The 20,731-nt window shown below is 45.5% G+C and overlaps 1 protein-coding gene across 2 annotated transcripts; it reads left to right on the plus strand.

Annotated features, from left to right (window-relative positions):
- The first annotated feature begins 234 nt into the window (after positions 1–234).
- LOC149345637 (uncharacterized) lies at positions 235–14,271 on the plus strand. Of its 2 annotated transcripts, XM_089586148.1 has the most exons (5): positions 235–292; positions 2,761–2,805; positions 8,203–8,618; positions 9,695–9,902; positions 10,183–14,271. In XM_089586148.1, the coding sequence occupies exons 3-5, from the start codon at positions 8,223–8,225 to the stop codon at positions 10,575–10,577; spliced, it is 999 nt and encodes a 332-aa protein (XP_089442274.1). In that variant the 5' UTR covers positions 235–292; positions 2,761–2,805; positions 8,203–8,222; the 3' UTR covers positions 10,578–14,271. The 2 variants fall into 2 exon arrangements, with proteins under 2 accessions (XP_089442274.1, XP_089442273.1); XM_089586147.1 differs by lacking the exons at positions 235–292; positions 2,761–2,805 and having other exon boundaries at positions 7,626–8,618.
- Positions 14,272–20,731: the final 6,460 nt, after the last annotated feature.

Genomic DNA, 20,731 nt, shown 5'->3' on the forward strand with positions numbered 1-20,731 from the left:
CCAGATTCCAAGGAGTCTTGGCCGACCCCTAGATCTGGGCCTTCGGCCCCTTGACTGTTTTAATAAATGTTTACCAACCAACCAACTGGCAGTAGCAGACGACGCGCTCATCCTAAAGCGACCGCAGCGCCACCGCCTAGACGGCGATCGCGTGGGGCCGCTTTGCTCCCTGGCTCGCCGGCGCAGTTTCCCAACTGTCTTTATCTAGAAACGTTGGCAACGCTGCAACGCGTTCAAAAGCTGACGACAGGAACGCCGCCGCTTCGTTCGCCACTGGCGGGGACAAGGAAAGGTGAGCTTCTTCTAAATCACTTTCACTTTGCTAAAGCGACCATAGCGTAACCCGAGGAGCTTAGTATACTGACTCTATAAAGAGGATAGCCGACAGGACGTGCCTTTAGCGGCGTAACCAGTAGCGGCCCGCTTTCCAGAGTATTCGATCGCATCGCCGGCAATACCGCCATAGCGTCTGAGTTAGTTTCGCAAGCAGACGCATTTTAAGGCGAAAGCCTTTAATGCCTCATACTGTCGTCACCAAGACGTGTTAGCAAATGTGTCCGCGTTTCGGATGCATGCCTTATATGGGCATATGCCAATCAATAGCCAATCGGTACTTAATCGGGTGCAATCGAGACAGCGGAACATGATATAAAGGGATTCCATGATTATATCATTTTACTTAATGTCTAAATGACTAATTAGTAATGAGCAGTAGTAAAGACGTGGGACTGTGCACTGGGCCTGTACCTTAACTAACACTAATTAATCAGTGTACTAGTTAAGGTCATGTTGACTATCACTAAACATGCATTGACTAGTATTGCGTAATGTGCGTCATGCTTAACTCTCACTAAACGTCATTAACAGACGTTTCCAGACGTTTCACAGATATTAGAGAGTTTTAGTATTGCGGGCTTTGCGTAATTGCGTGCATAGCGGAATAGCGGGTCCAAAGTGCGCATGCGCAGAACGCTACCGGTAAAATAGCGTTAGCAGACGCACGCAATTTTCAGAAGTTAGCGGTGCGGCTTTTGCGTGTTTAGCGGGAAAACATGGCGGCGTCCTCCCAAGCGAGAGTCGCCCGCTTCAGCCGATTCAGCAGTCCTTGCGATTCCGGTCGGCACGTTTACCGGCAACTACTGGTGTAGTTGCTTTTCGCTATGACTTACCTTGCTTCGACGATAAAGTATAAGCTGCCATTCAGTCCAGTTTTTGAGCCACGCTCTCGATTTTGGAGCGTGCAAGCCTAATGGGACCTCCAGCTGCACTGCTACCGTCTGCAACTGCCCGAAAGGCAGCCGAAACCAACGTTTCTAGATAAAGACAGTTGGGAAACTGCGCCGGCGAGCCAGGGAGCAAAGCGGCCCCACGCGATCGCCGTCTAGGCGGTGGCGCTGCGGTCGCTTTAGGATGAGCGCGTCGTCTGCTACTGCCAGTTGGTTGGTTGGTAAACATTTATTAAAACAGTCAAGGGGCCGAAGGCCCAGATCTAGGGGTCGGCCAAGACTCCTTGGAATCTGGCAGCCTCTAGAGCGAGACCGATGAGCGTTCGTTGGTCTTCTAGGGTAGAGCTGCGTAGACGAGCCTCCCGGGTATGTTGTGTGGGTGTTGGCATGTGTTGTCGTGGACAAGTCCAAACCATATGAAGGAGGTCTGCTGGGATATTGCAGTGTTTACACATCTTGAGGAGCGTCGGAAGGAGATGGCTCGCGTCCGTTAAAAAAAATAACGTATCTAAGGAATATTACCCGCCCGAGGAATATTATCAACATAAACTACGAAGAGGCAAGCGGTACGTCATGTTTCTTTAAACCGCGGAAAGAAGGGCTTCCAGTTTTTTCCGATATTTACAGCCAAAAACTCAACCTCGAGCATCCTGTCCTCACGTACCCCAGACGTGGAGCGCACGCGGACTTCGCAATTCGTAGATGAGCGCGGCTAGAAGCAGCCGCCCCCGGCACAGACGATGCGAGGCGCGAACTAACGTTAATCATTCGCGCAGCGAACAGTGACCAAGCGCAGTCAATGGGCGCCGCGGCGGTGAAGAGAAATCGTGGCCTCTGAGATTAAGCGCGGTGTTAGATGCTTGAGCTGGTCACGGAGGCCATAGAAAACAAACGCGGTACTCCCACCACCCAAGAGATGGCGCTCGCATCTCTTTGAGATGAAATCGGCGACAGAAAGGGGCCGCATACCCGGAGAGAGTTTTCCAACTGTCTTTATTTATAAACGTTGGCCGAAACCTAGCACCATGGAGGAAGGAAACCATAGGAGAGGCCCTCGCTATCCGAGCCGCGTTACAAAAAACGTGGAGGAAGTCACGTGGTTTCGCAAGGCCTACTGGGATTCCTTGGCCAGCGGCGCAGCCAATAGCAGCGTTGGGCGCAGCGGCGTCGTCTGCTTCACGCATCACCCATGTCGGCAGAGCCGGTCGAGTAGAGTTGGAAATTCGCATTTTTATTCAATCGTTGTGGTCCGCGGGAGGCACAAAGTTCCAGAGGCCTGTAGTCGGTGCCGGTCTTCATTGATGTGCGCTTAGTTCATTCAGGATGCCGTCTTGACGAAAGCGGTTGTTTTGGAAGCCCGCGACAGCTTTCTGTGAAAAGGCTTGGCGCTGCAGCTTCGCTATTCTTTTTCGGCTTCGCGTTTTGTGCGGTTGCGTCCCTCAACGCTGCTAGTCTTGTTCCAAGGAGAAATTGACAGTGCCGACGGCTCATAAAGCGATAGACGACGGTGACACGCTGGTTTATATGGTTACAGCAGCGAGGGAAGAAAAAGCCATTTGGGAGTCGGCGCTTGTTTTGGGTATGTATACGTGTTCTGCGTGTTCCTTCATTTTTGTGTATTTTTCCCGCGCTGTTTTAACCACGAATAAATACAAACTCGTCCAGACCGTGTCCTTGTAAGTATACCCTTTGCGTCTACATTCCCCTATGCATGACGGTCACAATTGTTGGCGATCGATATGCGTGGGCCGCGCTGTGCTCACCGAAGCGTGCAGTGCCAGGAAAGCCGCGCCGCATCCAATGGTATCCGTCAGCAAAGCGATACGCGAAGCAGTCTGAAGCGTACCATATCTGTTTACTGTACGCTGTGCGAGCGACATGTCAACTGCGTGCAAGTTTTCTCCGATATGGACCCTGTGGATCGACCGATCCGCGCGGCTGTCTCGATCGAGTGCTGTTGTGCGAGCGTAAGGACACATAGCCGGGTTTAGGATGCGCAGTGTTAGGTTTAAAACATTTGCGCTTAAGGGTGGTGAAGTGTAAGGCCATGCCATTGTAAGATTGAGTGTACAGCCTTTGTCAAAAGTTTGGAGCCAAGGAGGGTTTTCTTTTTAGCCACACTCTGTCGTTCTTAATGGATATCTAGCGCTCCAAATTTCCTGGACATAAGAAGATTTCTGCTACTGCCTCCTGCAATAGGTAGATACATGAATGCTCCTGGAGTCCCATTATAAAGTTTGGAAGTGAACCCCCTGGGCTCTAAACTTTTTACAAAGACTGTACCTCGCAACTTACCGTTTACCGAGATGCCGAGTCGACCTGCGACCACCTCGCCGAGTTGCAGTTTCTTGCATTCAGCTGATTAAACGCATTAGTGAAGTCCAAAATTTGTAGTTTATTGGAAAATCAAATTATGAGCCTTAAAAAGGTTTGATACAGCACAACACATATTACAAAACATAGCTTGCTACGTGAAGCAAGCAAAATCTTTTAACAAAAGTGATAACACTCGTGTATGGAAGGAGAACACACATAAAAAGGATTCAACAAATATACTAGAAAGAAGAAGAAATGCACAACTGAATCACATCACTTTGCAACCATGAACTATTCGATCAGAGAGAGTAAAAACATAGGAAGGCAGTAAATGAGGGCTTTGAGACAGAAAAATATTTGTGGACCATTCTTTCCCAATTGTGGGAAAGCTTTCATTTCTCGGTAGTTGTTTCTGCATCGCAAAGTTGATAAAATTTAAGCAATGTAAATGCAAAGTAATTGGAGCACTGTGTGGAAGTGACTTGAAAAATTGGTAATAGTTGTCCCAGCTGGTGGAAAAAGTGAATCATTTCCCTCCCTTCTGCTTCATGTATTCCTTTCTGTAATATATGCAAAGAAAGAGAGTACCCTGCTGACACTATTTCTATTGTTGCATTGTTGTATTAGACTCTTATCTGCCTAGCCTGGAACAGTATAGAAATAGCATAGTTTTCTGTTCTGTTTGTTGTGTGCTATGTGGTACTTGTGCGCACATGCTGTTTTATACTTGTCAAAACCACTAGCCAACCAACATAGTCTGCACATAAGACGGGCATTTGAGCTGTGCACAACTAAGGCATGATGACAGCTAAAGAATGATTAATATAGTGTACAAATTGCGGCTGGTAGAATGATAAGGTTTTCCTCTGTATGCATATGTACCAAGTGCATGTGGAAGTGTTTTCATCATTTAAGAACATGAATTTGTTGCATGTTGCAAAACTTATATTTTTTATTTATTTACATATACTGCAGGCCAATGTTTTGGCCCAAGCAGGATGGGCATACAAATGTAGCATACAACAAGAAGAACATATACAATGCGAGGAAGAACCCATGGGAAACAACACATTTCTTAAAAGAACAACTATATGATAAAACTAACATTGGGTAATAAATGGCAACAACACACCTCATGTATGATATGAATGCAAAATGCATCACAAATAACTCTTCTGGAAGGAAAACAGGATATGTTAAGTATGCAAAATTTGGCTTTCTAGTCCTTTCACAAAATCTTTGCTCTTAAAAATGTTGGATGGTAAAGAATCCCCTTATATGCTAGAACTTATATGCTAGTGGTTACTCTGTTGCTGCATGCAGTGGGATGATCACCCCCTTTTGACACTACTAGTTTGAAAGGTCAAAATCACCTTCAGTTGTGTTGAATATTTAGAACTAAAATTGTAAGTATGGTACACTAATTACTCTCTTGATTATTCCGGCTTCTATAGTATGAAAAACATGCACTCCATATTTTTACAAAGTACGATACTTCAGTCACCCTGTACCATAAAGGACAGTAGTGCAGGCACGCTAAAGAAAGCTCTGGGAGACTGCCAACTGCAGCCCTTATTCTTGAACATCAGTGACCAATAGTACATGTCCATCTGTGAAGCTACAGCATATAGATTCATGAACAAGAACTAGCATTTGCACTCTGGACATGTACTGCTGATGTTACTTAACTGACTTCTTTTTGAAAATGCGCGTATCGTTCATTTACCACAAAAGAGAAAAATCTGATTTTAGGAAGCAGGTAATTTCTGGTTGATTCAGTAGCAATCAAGCTAAATCAAAGCCCTGACTACTCTTGAAAAAACTGACAGTGACTGCCATCAAGCATGAGCCTAAGTCGGTGGCGTACATGACGCATTCACATTACAAAGCTATTCTTTTCAATACTCAGTATGACAGGTTATAATGTACTCTAAATTGTGAGCGGCCATTTGAATAGAATTTTATTTTGACAAAGTCAGACATTTACAGTATTTACTCGTGTAATTTGCGCTCGCACTTAGATTGTGCACCCCAAAAAGTTCAAACATTTGACCGGATTAAAAAAATACTCGCATATTTTGCGCACTATGCTGAGCCAGACCACCAGCATGTATACGCGGGTGCGAACTCTGCGCCGTTTACCCGGCTTGCTCGCGCTGGCGGTCGCTATCCCGGACGAACAGCTGCGCGCGCCCCAAATCCAAAACTCTACCGTACCGTTTGCTATACGGTTTGCCGCTAGTCAGCCGGGCCACACGCAAGGGCCCCGTTTTATTGCCCGTTATCTCCTCCCACTGCTGACTTCGCGATTGAATCTTTGCGCGTTTATTGCTTTGAGCTAAGCACGTGCCGTCATGCCACCCCGCGGGGGCGGGGCGGACGAGTCAACCTTTTTGTTTGCCAGCGAGGGGTGCCAACCTTTTTTTTTTTAGGACGTGTTCGGATGACTCGCTTGCGCGTAAATCGCGCACCCTCTTTTTGGAGCCCTAATTGAAGAAAAAACGTACGCAAATTACGCGAGCAAATACGTACGGTGCTCTATATGCCTTATGAAACTTCTTTATGATCTCCTTTGTAAACGAACTATAGTTTTAAGGAATCACAGTGCTCTCTAGTTATAAAACAGTGACACTTCCCAGGCGCTATGGCCGAGATAACAACAAAAATATGCACCGCCATACAGATTACTGCTAGGCGAAAACATTTGCACACTACAAGTAATAATATCAAATGGAAATGATGCCCCAAAGAAACTGTGGTGTGCTCGATGCTATAGATGACAAGTATCTCTTTTTATTTTCTTCTAATGAGGGAGTGCGTAAGCTAATAAATAAATAATCATGTACAGTAAGCAGAATTTCATCAGAGCCATATATAAACCGCAGCCAGTTTAGCAGTAATGACACAATTACTTTTTATCAGGTCGGGAATACTGTAGCCGCGCTACTCGATCATAACGTCTAGCTAAAGCCATTTATTCGCAAATCATTCTATTTCTTGCACGAACACCTACAACGTCATATTGAAAGCATACATGCAGTCAAGCTATACACCTTCTCAATAAGAGCATTTCTTTCCAATATCTTGAGAATCTATCGAGGTGGTTCCTCACCTGAAGGGGGACGGCATCCGCACGTATACGAACTACGAGCGGCGACATCTGATCGAAGTGCTCGGGCAGAAAATGTTTTGAACATACGCAGGTCCATTTTGCTGGTTCCCAGTCGCTTTGGCCTGGTCTAACGGCCTCAGTCCACTGCCTCCTTCGCTCTGGATCTTTCGGAAACCTGTTTGAAAACAATTATTCACTGCACTCGGACAAAGAGCCACCAATAAGGCCGGGGCGGTACGAATACCACGTTCACGCCGTGTCGTGCGTTATGTTCTGCGAGCATGCATTTTACTCATTACGCAGTCAATTAAATACGAAAACAAAATGCAGTATACTTACGTGTGGAAAGTGACGCCCGGTTCTTGTCCTGGCGTGCGCGACCAACATCCAGGAACGCAGCAGCTGGGCATCGCAGCGTCTTTGTTGTCAATGGGAGCAGAAGTCTCACTTTCCGCAGTGTCTGACAGCTGCCGACAGCCTGGCGCGGCGAAATCGTCTGCTCGCGCCGCTCGCGGTGATCTTCGCGGCGCTCGCATGCCATTGGCTGAGAAAATGGCCAAGTGTCATGGCGGAGCCCTCGCTTCCGGCTTCAAAAAATGTGACGTAGCAGCCTCTCCTCTTTTCCTTCTTTCCTCCATGCCTAGCACAAACGTCCGGAACGAAACAAAAATAGATATGGAGCTTTTTCGCAGTGTTTTATGGACTGAACTGATGTGAAGCGAGTTTATATTAAATTTCAAACAGCTTTTTTTTTACATTACACGTCATGCGATGGCAAATATTCTTGCTCGAACGGCTTGTAGTTAACATTGCCTTGACTAGATGGCGCCACTGCTTTGTTTGTTTTTTCATTTTATTTAAATTTCCGGGTCATTTTGCAGACGAAAATAAGCACTACTGTAATAATTCGTTTAAAAAAACTCGGAAATATTATATTTTGGCAAGGTAGCGGCAGTGTCGACCGTTTTAGAAGGACCGTTCGCATCCATGTCAAGTAGGTGGCGTTTAACGTTTTCAGAACGCTATACTAAAACTAGAGAGTTTTAGTATTGCGGGCTTTGCGTGATTGCGTGCATAGCGGAATAGCGGGTCCAGAGTGCGCATGCGCAGAACGCTAACGGGGAAATAGACAGTTTTAGTATAGCGTTTCCGTTTTTTGCGTACGCAACACGCAAGATGTTTGCGTACGCTAAATTCAAAGCGCGATCAACACTTTTAGGTGAGCGTTTGCGGACCGTTCCGCAATAGGCGCTAAGTAGACATACAACATCCAGGTTCAGCCCCGTTTGGGTAAGTACCTAGCGCCACCACACATCGAAAAAAAAAATTTGAGGTCGTTTTGATCCAAACCAAGCCAAACTCTCAAAGCGCGCGCTTTTTCGTTTTTGTCTGTAACCTCTGCTATTTCGGGTGATTTCCCCAGCCTTCACGACATGCCTTCAAGCATCCTGTGCGATCATCGCCTCCTCTCTGTGCTCACTTGGGCGGAAATCGACGACCTCATGTTGCCGCATGCGGAGCGATGGTTACTGAGAGGAGATTTTTCAGTGGACTACTTGGAGTACGAAATGAGGCGCCAACGGGAGTCGGAGCTACTGCGATACCGTTCCCGCCACGGACTGCTGGACATAGACAACATCGAGAGCTCCTTATTCAAGCAGCAATTTCGGTTTGAAAAAGACGACATTACCGAACTGCTATGTGCTGTGATGGTGCCGGACACTGTTATTAGTGCCCAGAACGTCAAGGTGCCTGGCCGCGAAGCACTCTGCCTCACCCTTCGTCGGCTGGCGTACCCCAATCGATGGTGCGACCTAGAGCTCATCTTCGGGAGGCACACTTCGGTCATGTCGAGCATAACATCGAAAATGCTCAACCACATCGTCACCAACTTCGGGCACCTTTTGAATGACATTAACAACCATCAGTGGCTTTCCTCTCCCACTCTCAGGGAATTCGCTAATGTAAGTCAGTTTTAAGGCGAAAGCCTTTAATGCCTCGTACTGGGAATACTGGGAATCGAACCAGGGCCTTTGGCATTAGTGAACGCATGGGTTTCGTAAATAAAATAAAAGGAATAAAAAATAATAAAACAAATAATAAAATGAAAAATAAAATAGAAGAATAGATAAAAACTAAAGGAAAAGAAACAAAAAGAAAGTAAATGTTAAATGTAAGATATAAAAACAATAAGAATAAAAATAAAAAAATAAAATAAAAAACCAAACAAACAGTGCGCCAGGAAAGGCGCTCCGTTCCAGGCCTTGCAGCACTTTAGAGAGCCAAAGTGCCCCTTGAATTTTATCACTCCAAAAATTAGACATATTGCGAAAGTGTCAATAGTTCCACGTCGCAACGGTCCATAAATGTGAGACACTACAATATTAGGATGGCCGCTGAGGCTACCTGACCTTTTTAAAGCTTTTACCATTAGCCATTGCTAGATCTCGTCTTCTCTGTTATTACTAGGTAGTTAAACTTTTTAGGCCCTTTACAGCACTGATCACGTTCCACATATTTATTAAATCCCGCAGAAAACATTTTCCATACCTTGTGCTTGGCGCATGATGGCCTTAGCTGCCTATGTGCCATAAAACCCAACACAACACACACACACACAATATTAGCAATCACATCAGCGCTGTGTCGTCCGTTTTCTTGTCTTTTGTGCTCGTCTTCGTTCGCGCTGTTTATTCAAGATGCTTAACCAATTAGCCCGCCAAAACGTATTAATTAAATAGAAACCTTACACCTTAGCAGTGTGAGTTTACTATATGGTGCGGGGGCAGCAGTGCGCTCTTCATCTTTCTTTGGCTGTAACCAAAGATGAAGCATTAGATCAGTCGGTATGGATCGCCGCATGCAATTTGCCTGAGCCGAGGAAATAATTTATAACGCAATTTCTGATTTTATCGTGCAGGTTCCATTACCACAGTGTGTTGTGCTAAAATTGTAAAAGCTCACATTTATGGTTTGTTATGGTCTGAAGGTTCATGTATGCCCCACACGGTTATTGATTAATCATTTTTTGTTGCTACAGGCTGTCAAAAACAAAGGTGCACCTCTGTCAAACTGTGTTGGATTCATTGATGGCACTGCCCGTGCCATATGTCGTCCCAAAAGGAACCAGCAGGACTACTTTTCGGGACACAAAAGAATGCACTGCGTGAAATATCAATCACTGATGTGTCCGAATGGTATCGTGTGCCAACTAGATGGACCTTATCCTGGAAGACGACATGATGCAGGTAAGTCACTGGGCTAGATTACGCAATTATGGTTGTGTAATCTGCTGCAACGTGTTACAGCTTTGAAACTCATGACCTGGCGGACAAAAACATAGAATCTATCCTACTACAAGTTGCACTTAGTGACAGAGTGACGTGTTCCAAAGCCAGATTGATTTCAGGAGCCCTAAAAGTGTTCAGAGCTAACCTTATTGCAAGGGTGCTATGTACTTTGACTACAGGAATGGCTCTAGTTTTAGGTTTCTGTGCACGTGCCTTTATGTGCGTTTTTGTGTTGCAGGAATACTGGAGGCAAGTGGTGCATACTCCAAAATTGAAAAGCTTGCCAGCGAGGAGAACTTTGTTATCTACGGAGATCCGGCGTATCCGTTGAAACCACTGTTGCTGAAGCCCTACGGAGGTGCTTTCCTGACACCTCGTCAGCAGGCGTTTAACCATGCGATGAGCCAAGTTCGGCTAGCGGTTGAATGGGGATTTGGGAAGGTCGCCGCAGAATTCGCATTTTTAGATTTCAAAAAGAACCAGAAGCTTCTGAGACAACAGGTGGCACAGATGTACAAAGCTGGGACTATTCTCACCAACTGCCACACCTGCATGTATGGCAGTCAGGTGTCTTCATACTTTGGCCTGTGCCCTCCATTGCTGAAGACTTACTTGACCCCATCTGCTACATAAAATGCCACTCTAATCCCTTCAAGCACCAATCAAACCTGCTGAGAGAACAACAGTCCTGCCTCATTAATATGACTCCTGTTAATATGGACGACATGAATTATGGACAACTTTTCTGGGGATTAAACTTTTTTTAATGTGTTCATACCTTGTTAATATGGAAACTCGCTGTGTGGTGAATGCACAAAGAAAAATGCTCAGAGCCCATAGGGGCTTTAAAGTGAAAGGTTGCTAAGTCTGCGCTCCCTTACCATTTGCCATATTGCATAAACGGCTCTGAAGGAAAGTAGGTATTCTAATTCAGCAGCTCTTAGCCGACAGAGTCGTGAGGCCCTGGGATGTGAACAGATGTAGAAGGAACCAGTTCGTCTGGCCATGAGACGCCATGAAGCATATACACATATCCCTACACACGTGAAATGGTACATTATTTTGAGTGTAATGGCACTCAGGATAATACACTTTGGAAATCCCAAAACTGTGTCTCATCTCGGCTTCAATGATCCCCATTATGCACAGAACCATACCTTAACCATAACACGTATTTTTTTCTTTGCGATTCGTTTGCTCGGGAACCAAAGTGTTCATATTAAAGAGGCACGACTGTAACAATGTTTAGCTTGTATCCACATAACCTTGACACAGTGCTTGAAGGGACTAAGTGAATGGGTCTTTTCCTCATGTGCAGTCACACTAATGAAGGTAATGAAAGTACACGTCTTGCAGGTGAAATAAGGAGTGGTATAGAATGAACCTGTTTGTGTAGGACATTGCACTTTCCCACAGTTGTCTTTGTGGACTACAGTTTATTTATTTTTGTAAGCAGGCGGTCCACGACGTTCATCATTGCCTGATGTTGGGCTGCAGAGCGATGACGTTCTTCTGCAAGCTGCTGTAGCAGTTCTTCTTGCATCTTAAGCTGTGCTGCATGCTTTTCTGCTTTGCGGCTTGCTTCCGCCTCCTTCAAACGCACCTCAGTGAGGGTTCGCTCCCTTTCCCACGCAAGCCGGCTCTCCTCAAGAGCCAAACGCCGTGATTCGATTAGATTATCTTTTTCTTTCATCAGCATATCATGCCTCATCCTCTTCTCTAGAAACTCATAATCTATACTGTCTTGCTTCCTTTTCCCTGCAGAGGACAATTCACAAAACCTGTTAAGCATGCAACTAATGCAAATTACATCACAGGAACTTCATACACATGAGCTAAAATTTAGAAACACAGGTGAAACCACTGTTATTAACATAGCTGGCACACGAGCAACCCTTCGCATGTGAGGCCAATGTGAAATGGAATGCCTCACGAGTCGGCATCACTCTCACGGAAAGGTCTGAAGAATGCGGATCAAAGGCAACAAAGAATACAGCTCCTTTGCTGACATCCCTCTTACTTGAAAAGTAATGTAGTAAATGCTTTTTGGGTCAAAGTGGTGAAGCCTGCATGCCTCAATGTTTTTCACTGTCACGTCCCAGGTGTACTGGTGTTATCACTCCTGAGAAAAGAATCATTCATTTTGTTACCCTTCAGTGTCATGTATGTGATTAAACGAGCTATGCTTTCACTTCCCCTTGATTTGTGTTCAATTTTTGATTCCAGGGATTTTAGAAAGGTTAATTGAGCCAAACTAACACCAAAGTCCTACAAATTTCCGTGTTTCTTTGTGTTTGTCTCTCGGAAATCCAAACAATGTTCTTGTTGTCGAGCAAGATTTAGGGCTCATGTGTACACGTTTGTGACCAGAATAACAACGCTGATATTGGAGATAATAAAAAAAAGCTCTCGAGTGGCGAACCTCTATATAATGTGCCATATAATCCTCGCATTGCTTACAGTCAACAGTGTATTGCTATGCACTTGAGAAGAATGCACTTGTCTCATTCTCATTTGGCATCAAGCCTTCGTATAATCTCTAGCTGCATGACTTCCTGCTCAAGTTGGTTCTGTTTTGCAATAACTATTTCAGAGTGCATATTTCAATCAGTATTAAGGCCTGCTAATTTTGCCTCAGTCATAGTGACAGCAGTCCATCCATATTCAGCTAGTGAAGAATTGATTCTGGCAGATCATGAGATGCTACATTTTTAGTGGCACTTTCACTTCACACAGCAGAAGAATGCAGGCAGCGAAAGATAACTTAGTAATTCATGCTACACCTCATAGCCCACTGCACAGAAACCCTAGCTTGTCTGTATCACTGCAGTTCTAAGTACCTACAATGAGCCCTCTGATCTAATTGATATAAATAAAACTTAGTCTAAGTTTAATTCTGGTATAGTAAAAACAAGTGGTGCAGACCACCTCAAGTAATCAATGACAACCAAGACCTTGCTGATTAATTTTTATTTTTTATTTTATTTATTGATACTGCGATCTTTTACAAGACCTTCGCAGGGTGGGCACACAATACATAAATTCTGGAAACAACAAAAACGACCTCAGGAACAAGCAAACCCTACAAGAACAATTGATCAACAATTTAAGATCAAGAACACAATTGCAAAAAGTACAAATGAAACACAGAAATGTAGCGGTACGACATTATAAAAAAAAGTTAAAGGTGGCTTTCAAACCTTTTTAGTGAAGTTTGGGTTACTGCATCATTAGTTAGATTATTCCAGTCTGTAATCGTTCTGGGGAAAAAGGAGTACTTAAAGGTGTTAATTCGTGCGTTTAATGGTGTTACTGTAAAATCATGGCGTTGTCTTGTGTTGTACCCTGAGGAGAACGATATAATATCGGATGTGTCAATATTGTACTGACCATTGATTAACTGAAATAAAAATTTTAGACGACAGATGCGATTTCTGTGAGAGACTGGAAGCAAACCACTTTGATTAAGAAGTGCAGTGATAGATGTGCGGTTATATGAATTGTAAATAAACCGTGCTGCTTTCTTTTGGACTCTGTCTAATTTAGCAATGTTAGATTTAGTGAAAGGATCCCAGATTATGACGGCATATTCTAACATAGGGCGAATAATAGTGTTATATGAAAGTGAACGTACACTGGCGGGGCCGAGCTTCAGAGCACGTCGGAGGAAAAATAGTTTGCGTAGGGCATTAGCTGTAACGTTGTCAACGTGCTCTGTCCAGGAGAGGTTATTGCAGATCCGCAGACCCAGGTATTTGTAAGTATTCACTTGAGAGAGAACTTTGTTTTTAGCAGTATAGTTAAACAAAAGAGGCTTCTTTTTCTGGGTTATACGCATGAACACTGTTTTATCATAATTAACGCACATTTGCCATTGGTCACACCATGTTATTATCTTAGTGAAATCGTCATTTAACCGTACTTGGTCCTCAGTAGTAGTAATCTTTTCATATAACACACAATCGTCAGCATACAATCTAACAGAAACTGAGATGTTATCGACAATGTCATTAATAAAAATCAAGAAGAGGAGTGGCCCAAGAACAGATCCTTGGGGAACGCCGGAATCAACAGGAACTGGAGGAGAAGGGGAATTATTTACTACTACAAACTGACGACGGTTTCTTAAGTAGGCTGTAATCCATGCGAGTAATTTGTCATTTTTTAGTACATTACCTAATTTGTGAAGAAGCTTGTTATGCGAAACTTTATCAAATGCTTTTTTAAAGTCCATAAATATAGCGTCAGTCTGCTTTCCTTCATTTATTGCCTGCGCAAAATCATGTATAGTTTGTACTAGCTGAGTGGCAGTGGAAAATCCTCGTCTGAAGCCATGCTGTGCATTAGTTAGACAATTGTTTTGTCCAAGAAAATCTGCTATCTATTCTTCTATTCTTCTTGTGAATAGAAGAATAGATAAGAATAGAATAGAATAGATAAAATCTATTCTTCTTGTGAAGTTCATTGTGAAGTGGTTATTTTGTTATAAGTTGCAATAATGTAACCCTTTGGAGTTTTGGTTCGTGGAAATATTTATAGGTGCAACCAGCTTGTACTAATAATTTCTGTGCAACTGATGCACCACAATGCCTCGCGTTGAAAAGGTGCATCATCTTTTTGCAGGGCTGTTTATTTCTATAAGAACACGTCTTGCAAAAGTATTAAATGTGTAGACCCCGCTTACCTCGCTGCAGCTCACTTCGGGCAGCTGGCCGTGAGGAAGTAGTGGCTTCGCACGAAGACTGGCTCTCAGAAGCTGCTGCAGCAGGCTCCCGATCACTGCTCCCGTCAGCGTCCGGTAGGCTGGCGCGGGGGGAAAACTGCTCCAAGGGCCCCTCTAGCTGCTGCAGATTCATATTGCCATCTTCGTCGATTACGAAGAGCTGAACCCGTGACGCGCCCGAGTCATCTTGGCTGCCTGAAGTGGAGCGCAAAAATCCAAATGTCATGTAAATTTAATGACTAGATGGCCGCATACTTACTCGGTTGCAACAGGCTGTCATCAGTGACATCCAATACGACGCCATCCGCAGCAAAATCCCGAGCCCGTGCTCCAGGGATGCGCTTTGCTGGCACTGGGGTTTCAGGCCTTGCTCGCCGAGGCGCTCTAATTTTATGCCCGCCCTCCCTCACTATATCTATTATCTCTTGCAATAACTGTTCCCTTTCGCTGTACTGTTCTTCAGTTCCAGACCTGCGTGTACGGGAACAGCTTGAAACTTTGGCACTCTTCACGTTTCGACTATCTTTTCATGCAATCAAAACAACTTACTTGCGCAGGTTCACACGATCGTTGGCCGCGTACTGGCTCAGCAGCAGCTCGGCACGTTCGCGCACAGCGCGAGCTGTGAACGCCTTTGCCGAATACTCGCCAAGAGTTCTTGCGATTTCGGCCCACTTGAGCGGGTTTGCGAATGGGTTGCATTCGTGAACCTCGCGCAAAAGCTCTATGTCATCCGCCACCGAAAAGCGCGCGCGGTTAGCGGCCATGGTTGTCACGTGTACGAAAACGAAACTAAAACTTCTGAGAAGTGCTAAAAATGGCCGTTGCCATGACGACAGTGTACACAACCTGTCGTTAGGCTTACGGGCTTGAAAACGGACTGCTATCTCAAAAGTACCGGCAAGTTATCGCACATAGCATTGCGTCCCAGTGAAACGACAGAAAGCGGAAGCGAATACCATCATTTATTGCCAGTTGAGCGCCCGAATAACTCAATGACGAGGTATTTTAGAACCGAAGCGGGCAAACAGGGCGCCGCCATGTTGTCTCCGCAAGCCCCGCAAAGACGCTACGCTATTTCCAGAAAATTGCGTGCGTACGCTAAACGCTAAGCTTCTTTTAGCGTTCTGCGCATGCGCATTCTACATCCGCTATTTTATTGCGTACGCAAAGGTTTTGCGTACGCTATACTAAAACTGTCTAATAGCGTTAGCGTACGCACGCAATTTTCAGAATTTAGCGTTGCGGCTTTTGCGCCCTTAGCGTGGAAACATGGCGGCGTCCTTTCAAGCGAGAGCCGCCCGCTTCAGCCGATTCAGCAGCTCTTGCGATTCCGGTCGGCATGTTTACCGGTAACTACTGGTGTTGTTGGTTTTCGCTATGACTTACCTTGCTTCGACGATAAAGTTTAAGCTGCAATTCAGCCCAGTTTTTGAGATACGCTCTCGATTCTGGAGCGCGCAAGCCTAATGGAAACTCAAGCTGCACTGCTACCGTCTGCAACGGCCCGAAACGCAGCAGAAACCAACGTTTTTAGATCCCTTTCAGTTTGAAAGCTGCGGTGCGCGGATTGTCGCCTTTCCGTTTCCTTCCGTGCGGTGGCGCTCGCCACGCTGTTTGCCCGACCGGCGTGGCCCTTCGCGTCTACGCCATGGTCACCGCCGCCTGATTTGGAGCAGCCAGCAGATATCAGCATGGAAGATATCAGCTGTCCTGTGCCAGTTGTTGGCAGTGACGCTTATCTTACAGTATAAAAAAGCTTCAAGCAAGGGTGCTTAAAGCATCCCACCAAAAAGATGCTAGAGTTTACCAACATTGTAAACAAAGCAATCCCGATTTCTTTGAAGGAAGGTCCTGTTTTTGAAAGGGACGTTTTTTGGGAGCTGCTAGACGAGCTTGAATTGCAAAACCTTGTTCGGCTTGGATGTGCAGAGCATATGGCCACTTTTACATGCCAAGTGCTGCATTTTGTCATAGTGACACGCATCCACTTCTAGACGAGAGACGTGAACCGTCGGCTAGAGAACAGAGAAATATTGTCATTGCAAATAAAAAAGCTCGCCTTCAAGTAGCCATTCCCTCCGTGCTTCCGACTTAGTGTGTCTGCATTTAATGCTTGTCTGTGTTCAATGAAATTAACATTCTAAAAATGAAAGTGCAGTACGCTGCTCCTGTCTGTGCTATCACTGCAAATAAAAAGCTCTTCTATAGTTATTCCCTCCCTGCATCCAGCTAAGTGTGTCTGCGTTTATACTTGTGTTCTCGGAAATTGGAATTCTAAAGAACGTGCAAAATGCTGCTCGCATGTGCGGTGCTTCGTTGATAATATAGCGCGGAATTTCGTGACTGATCTAGAAGCGGAACATCGCTAGTTTTATCCTTTCATTAATGTTTCGTGCATTCTCCCGAAGAAATATTGATAGCTCTACTCCAACATACGCATATCATCAGCGCTAAACGTCGCAAACGTGATGCGATAAAGCGCAATGCAAACGATTGGTTTTTTTGCGAACTGGCATCAGCCTGCTCTTTATCTCACCCTTACTAGCCAGGTGAAACATTTCTTTAACCATGAGGCTGAAGTTTCAACGTGACAGCTCCAAAAGTACAGCAAATTTGAGTTCGACGTGTTCGCTCCCAATGTTATCGCGGATGAGAACAGGCTGTCACAGCAACTGCCAAGCGCGAGCGCTCCGGCGCCTCCGGGCCGACAGCGACAGCAGCGCCGCGTGGTGAGTGGAAGCGGACGGGGGCCGCTTTCTCGGGCGCGGCGCGGGGGAGCTTGCAAACTGAACGGGATCTAAAAACGTTGGCAGAAACCTAGCAAAAACGTCTGGAACGAGACAAAAATAGATTTGGAGGTTTTTCGCGATGTTTTATGAACTTAAATTATGAAAAAGAGTTTATATTAAATTTACGTAAGTTTTTTGAACATTAGACGTCATGTAAATAAATAACAAAAATAAATATTCTTGCTCCAACGGCTTGTAGTTAACAGTGCCTTTACTAGATGGCGCCACTGTTTTATGTTTTTATTTCATTTTATTGTAATTTCGGGGTCAATTTGCAGACGAAAATGAACACTGCACTAATAATTCGTATAAAAAACTCGGAAATATTATAATTTGGCAAGTTAGCGGCCGTGTCGACTATTTTAGAAGGACCATTCGCATCCACGTCAAGCAGATGGCGTTTAACGTTTTCAAAACGCTATACTAAAACTGTCTGTGGGGATAAGTTGCTTGCGGCACGCTAACGTAATTTCCCTTAGGTCCGCTATCACGCTAACGCTATACTAAAACTCTCTACTATCTGTGGGGTAAGTTGCTTGCGGCACGCTAACGTAATTTCCCTTAGGTCCGCTATCACGCTAACGCTATACTAAAACTCTCAATTGTGTCGAACATTCAAGACTTTTATCACTTGACACGTGAGTTACAGGACATGATGGATGCCATTAGAACAATGCTAAAGACCAATTAGCCTAATTAACCTTTCTAGTCACACCACATAAATACATAAAACGGGGTAAGAAATTGGTCGATTTGGGGAATCGAACCAAGGTCTCCGGAATGTGAGACCGGCACGCTAACCACACCGCCATGCCAGCTCGTTGGTTTCCGAGCTGAAAAAAAGTTCTATGATGCAATAACCTCATACAGCCTTCATCATAGAATAACATTCAATCTGAATGATATTTTATACAATACGTATGATATTCTATGTCATCTCTACGATGACTGTATGATTTTGTATAACTTTCTATGATTTGTATAAGTCTACGATATATGTATGATAAACTGTATGAGTTTATTGCGTCATACAACTTTTTTCAGCAGGGTTGGAATCAACAACGGCGCGTCTAGCTAATGCGGCGTCATCGTTCACTCCCATCTTCCTCCCTTCCTTTAAGGCGAGGTTCAGGTGTCCACCGAGATATGCGAGAGAGATACATTGCCTTTCCTCAAAAACAAATTTACCGTCGAGCAAGGCGTAGAGCCGAATGGGCGATGGCGTTTTGTGGACTCCCTGGCAGCGTTGCAAGGCGCTAGCGTTCCACTCTTAGAGGCGAAGCTTAACATCTTAACCACACATCAGTGAGACAAGCAGCAACAGCGCGCTTAAGGCTTTCGCCTCACCGCACTTTAGGTCAGCAATGTCCCCCCATGAATTTTTATTGCGAAAGCAAAAATTCAGGGAGGGGGGGGGGGCACTTTGTTCACCTAAAGTGCGGTGATGATGATGATGAAAAGCCTTTATTTAATAAAAGAGGTGAGGCTTTCTTAAAGAGCCCCGCAATTGGTGGAGTCCCTATTCCGGGACCCCATTGGTCGAAGCCGCCAGCTTAGCCCTCTTGACCAAAGCCTTTTGGGCCTGAAGGTCCGAGCAGCCAAGCAGGGCCGCCTCCCATTCCTCTCTGGTAGGGTTGGGGTGGGGGGAGAGAGCTGAGTTGCGCTGGCAAGCCCAAACCATGTGGTAGGTGTCAGCCACCTCGCCACAGTGTTTGCACCTGCCAGTGAACGCGGGATCGAAATGTTTTAATACTGCCGGGCACAGCATTGTATTAGTGAATAGTCTAAGTAGAACGCGTTCGTTTGCTTTCCCCAGTCCCTTTGCAGGGGCTGGGTACACGCGGTGCCTATCCTTATAATAAGATGTTATGTCTTTGAACGAGAGTAAAGAGCCACCTTCAGGTTTCAGGTGCTCAGGAGCCAATGGGAACGCCCGGTGAATGAGTGCTCGGGCCGCCGCGTCTGCAGCTTCGTTTCCTGCTAGGCCCTGATGGCCCGGAGTCCAAACTATGCAGCGGGGAGTAGGATCGGTGTCTCGGCTGCAGTTCCTTAATATTCGTTCAGCTAGTGGAGTTATCCAGCCAGTCTCATAATTTTTACACGCCGAACGCGAATCAGTTATGATGTGTTTTGATTTGGTATCAGAAGCAGCTAGGGCGATAGCAACCTCTTCAGCTTGTGTTGTGCCTGGGGCTTGAAAGGACAGACCATCCACCTGTATTTCTTGATGTATGACCGCGGCAGTGTACCACCCCCCGTTGGTCGGCCCGGCTACATCTACGTAGTAGACACCTTGCTTGTTGCCATAGTGGCGCGCTAAGGCTTCCGCCCTAGCCTGGCGACGACCACTATGGTCTTCCTTATCCATCTTAGTGGGGAGGGGTCGAACTCTGACGGCGCGTCTCCAGAGTTCGGGCACTCGGACCCGCTCCTGAATGTGGAAATCGTGTTGGATGTGAAGCCGGGCTAGCAAGTCCCGGCCCGACTTCGTTTGGGCTAGCCTCGTGTATTGATTTGTGAGATGGGCTTCCTTGAGCTCCTGAAAGGTGTTCACCACTCCCAATGCAAGAAGTCTCGCATTGGAGGTGGAGACAGGAAGGTCAAGTGCCCTCTTCATCATTTTACGGAGTATTACCTCAACTTTGTCTTCGTCGTGCTTCCGCAAGTGTAGATAAGGGACCGAATAGAGAATTCGGCTGATAACGAAAGCATGGGCCAGCCGAACTGCATCCTTGCTTCGCAAACCCCCTCTCTTATTGGAGACGCGACGGACCATACGGCCCACCTGGTCTCCAATTTTGCGGAGCTTGTGCAATGTTGTGTCTACTCTTCTTTGGCTATTGATGAAGAGTCCGAGTATTCGAATTTCTTTGGCCTCATGTATGGGGCCACTTGTTAAGGAGAGATGTATTTTGGTATTGTCCTTAGGTGATGCCCTAAGGTGTACAAATTCAGATTTGCTGGGTGCGCATTGGAGACCACAGTGCCCTGCGTAGCGATCCACTACGTGAGCGGCTGTTTGCAGGCATTCCTCCATGCGCCCTAAGTTTCCCTCTGTGGCCCAGATCGTGATATCATCGGCATACAGCGCATGCCGTATTCCGTCAATACCCTCCAACTGGTCCGGGAGATGGAGCATCGCCAAATTAAAGAGTAGGGGGGATAGCACCGCGCCTTGTGGTGTCCCCCGCGTACCCATTTGATACGGACCGTATTCTGCCTCTTGGATTTTGATTAATGCTGTTCGATGGGTGAGAAAGTCTTTGATATAG

The sequence above is a fragment of the Amblyomma mixtum genome, chromosome 4 (genome assembly GCF_055824585.1).
Source record: "Amblyomma mixtum isolate Tamu chromosome 4, ASM5582458v1, whole genome shotgun sequence".
NCBI classification, from domain to species: domain Eukaryota; kingdom Metazoa; phylum Arthropoda; class Arachnida; order Ixodida; family Ixodidae; genus Amblyomma; species Amblyomma mixtum.

Excerpts from the sequence above, each read along its gene's own strand:
- LOC149345637 (XM_089586147.1), top strand. The coding sequence starts at position 8,088 with ATGCCTTCAAGCATCCTGTGCGATCATCGCCTCCTCTCTGTGCTCACT. Across the intron at positions 8,619-9,694 it reads CTCTCAGGGAATTCGCTAAT|GCTGTCAAAAACAAAGGTGC; the intron begins GTAAGTCAGTTT and ends TTGTTGCTACAG. Across the intron at positions 9,903-10,182 it reads TGGAAGACGACATGATGCAG|GAATACTGGAGGCAAGTGGT; the intron begins GTAAGTCACTGG and ends TTTGTGTTGCAG.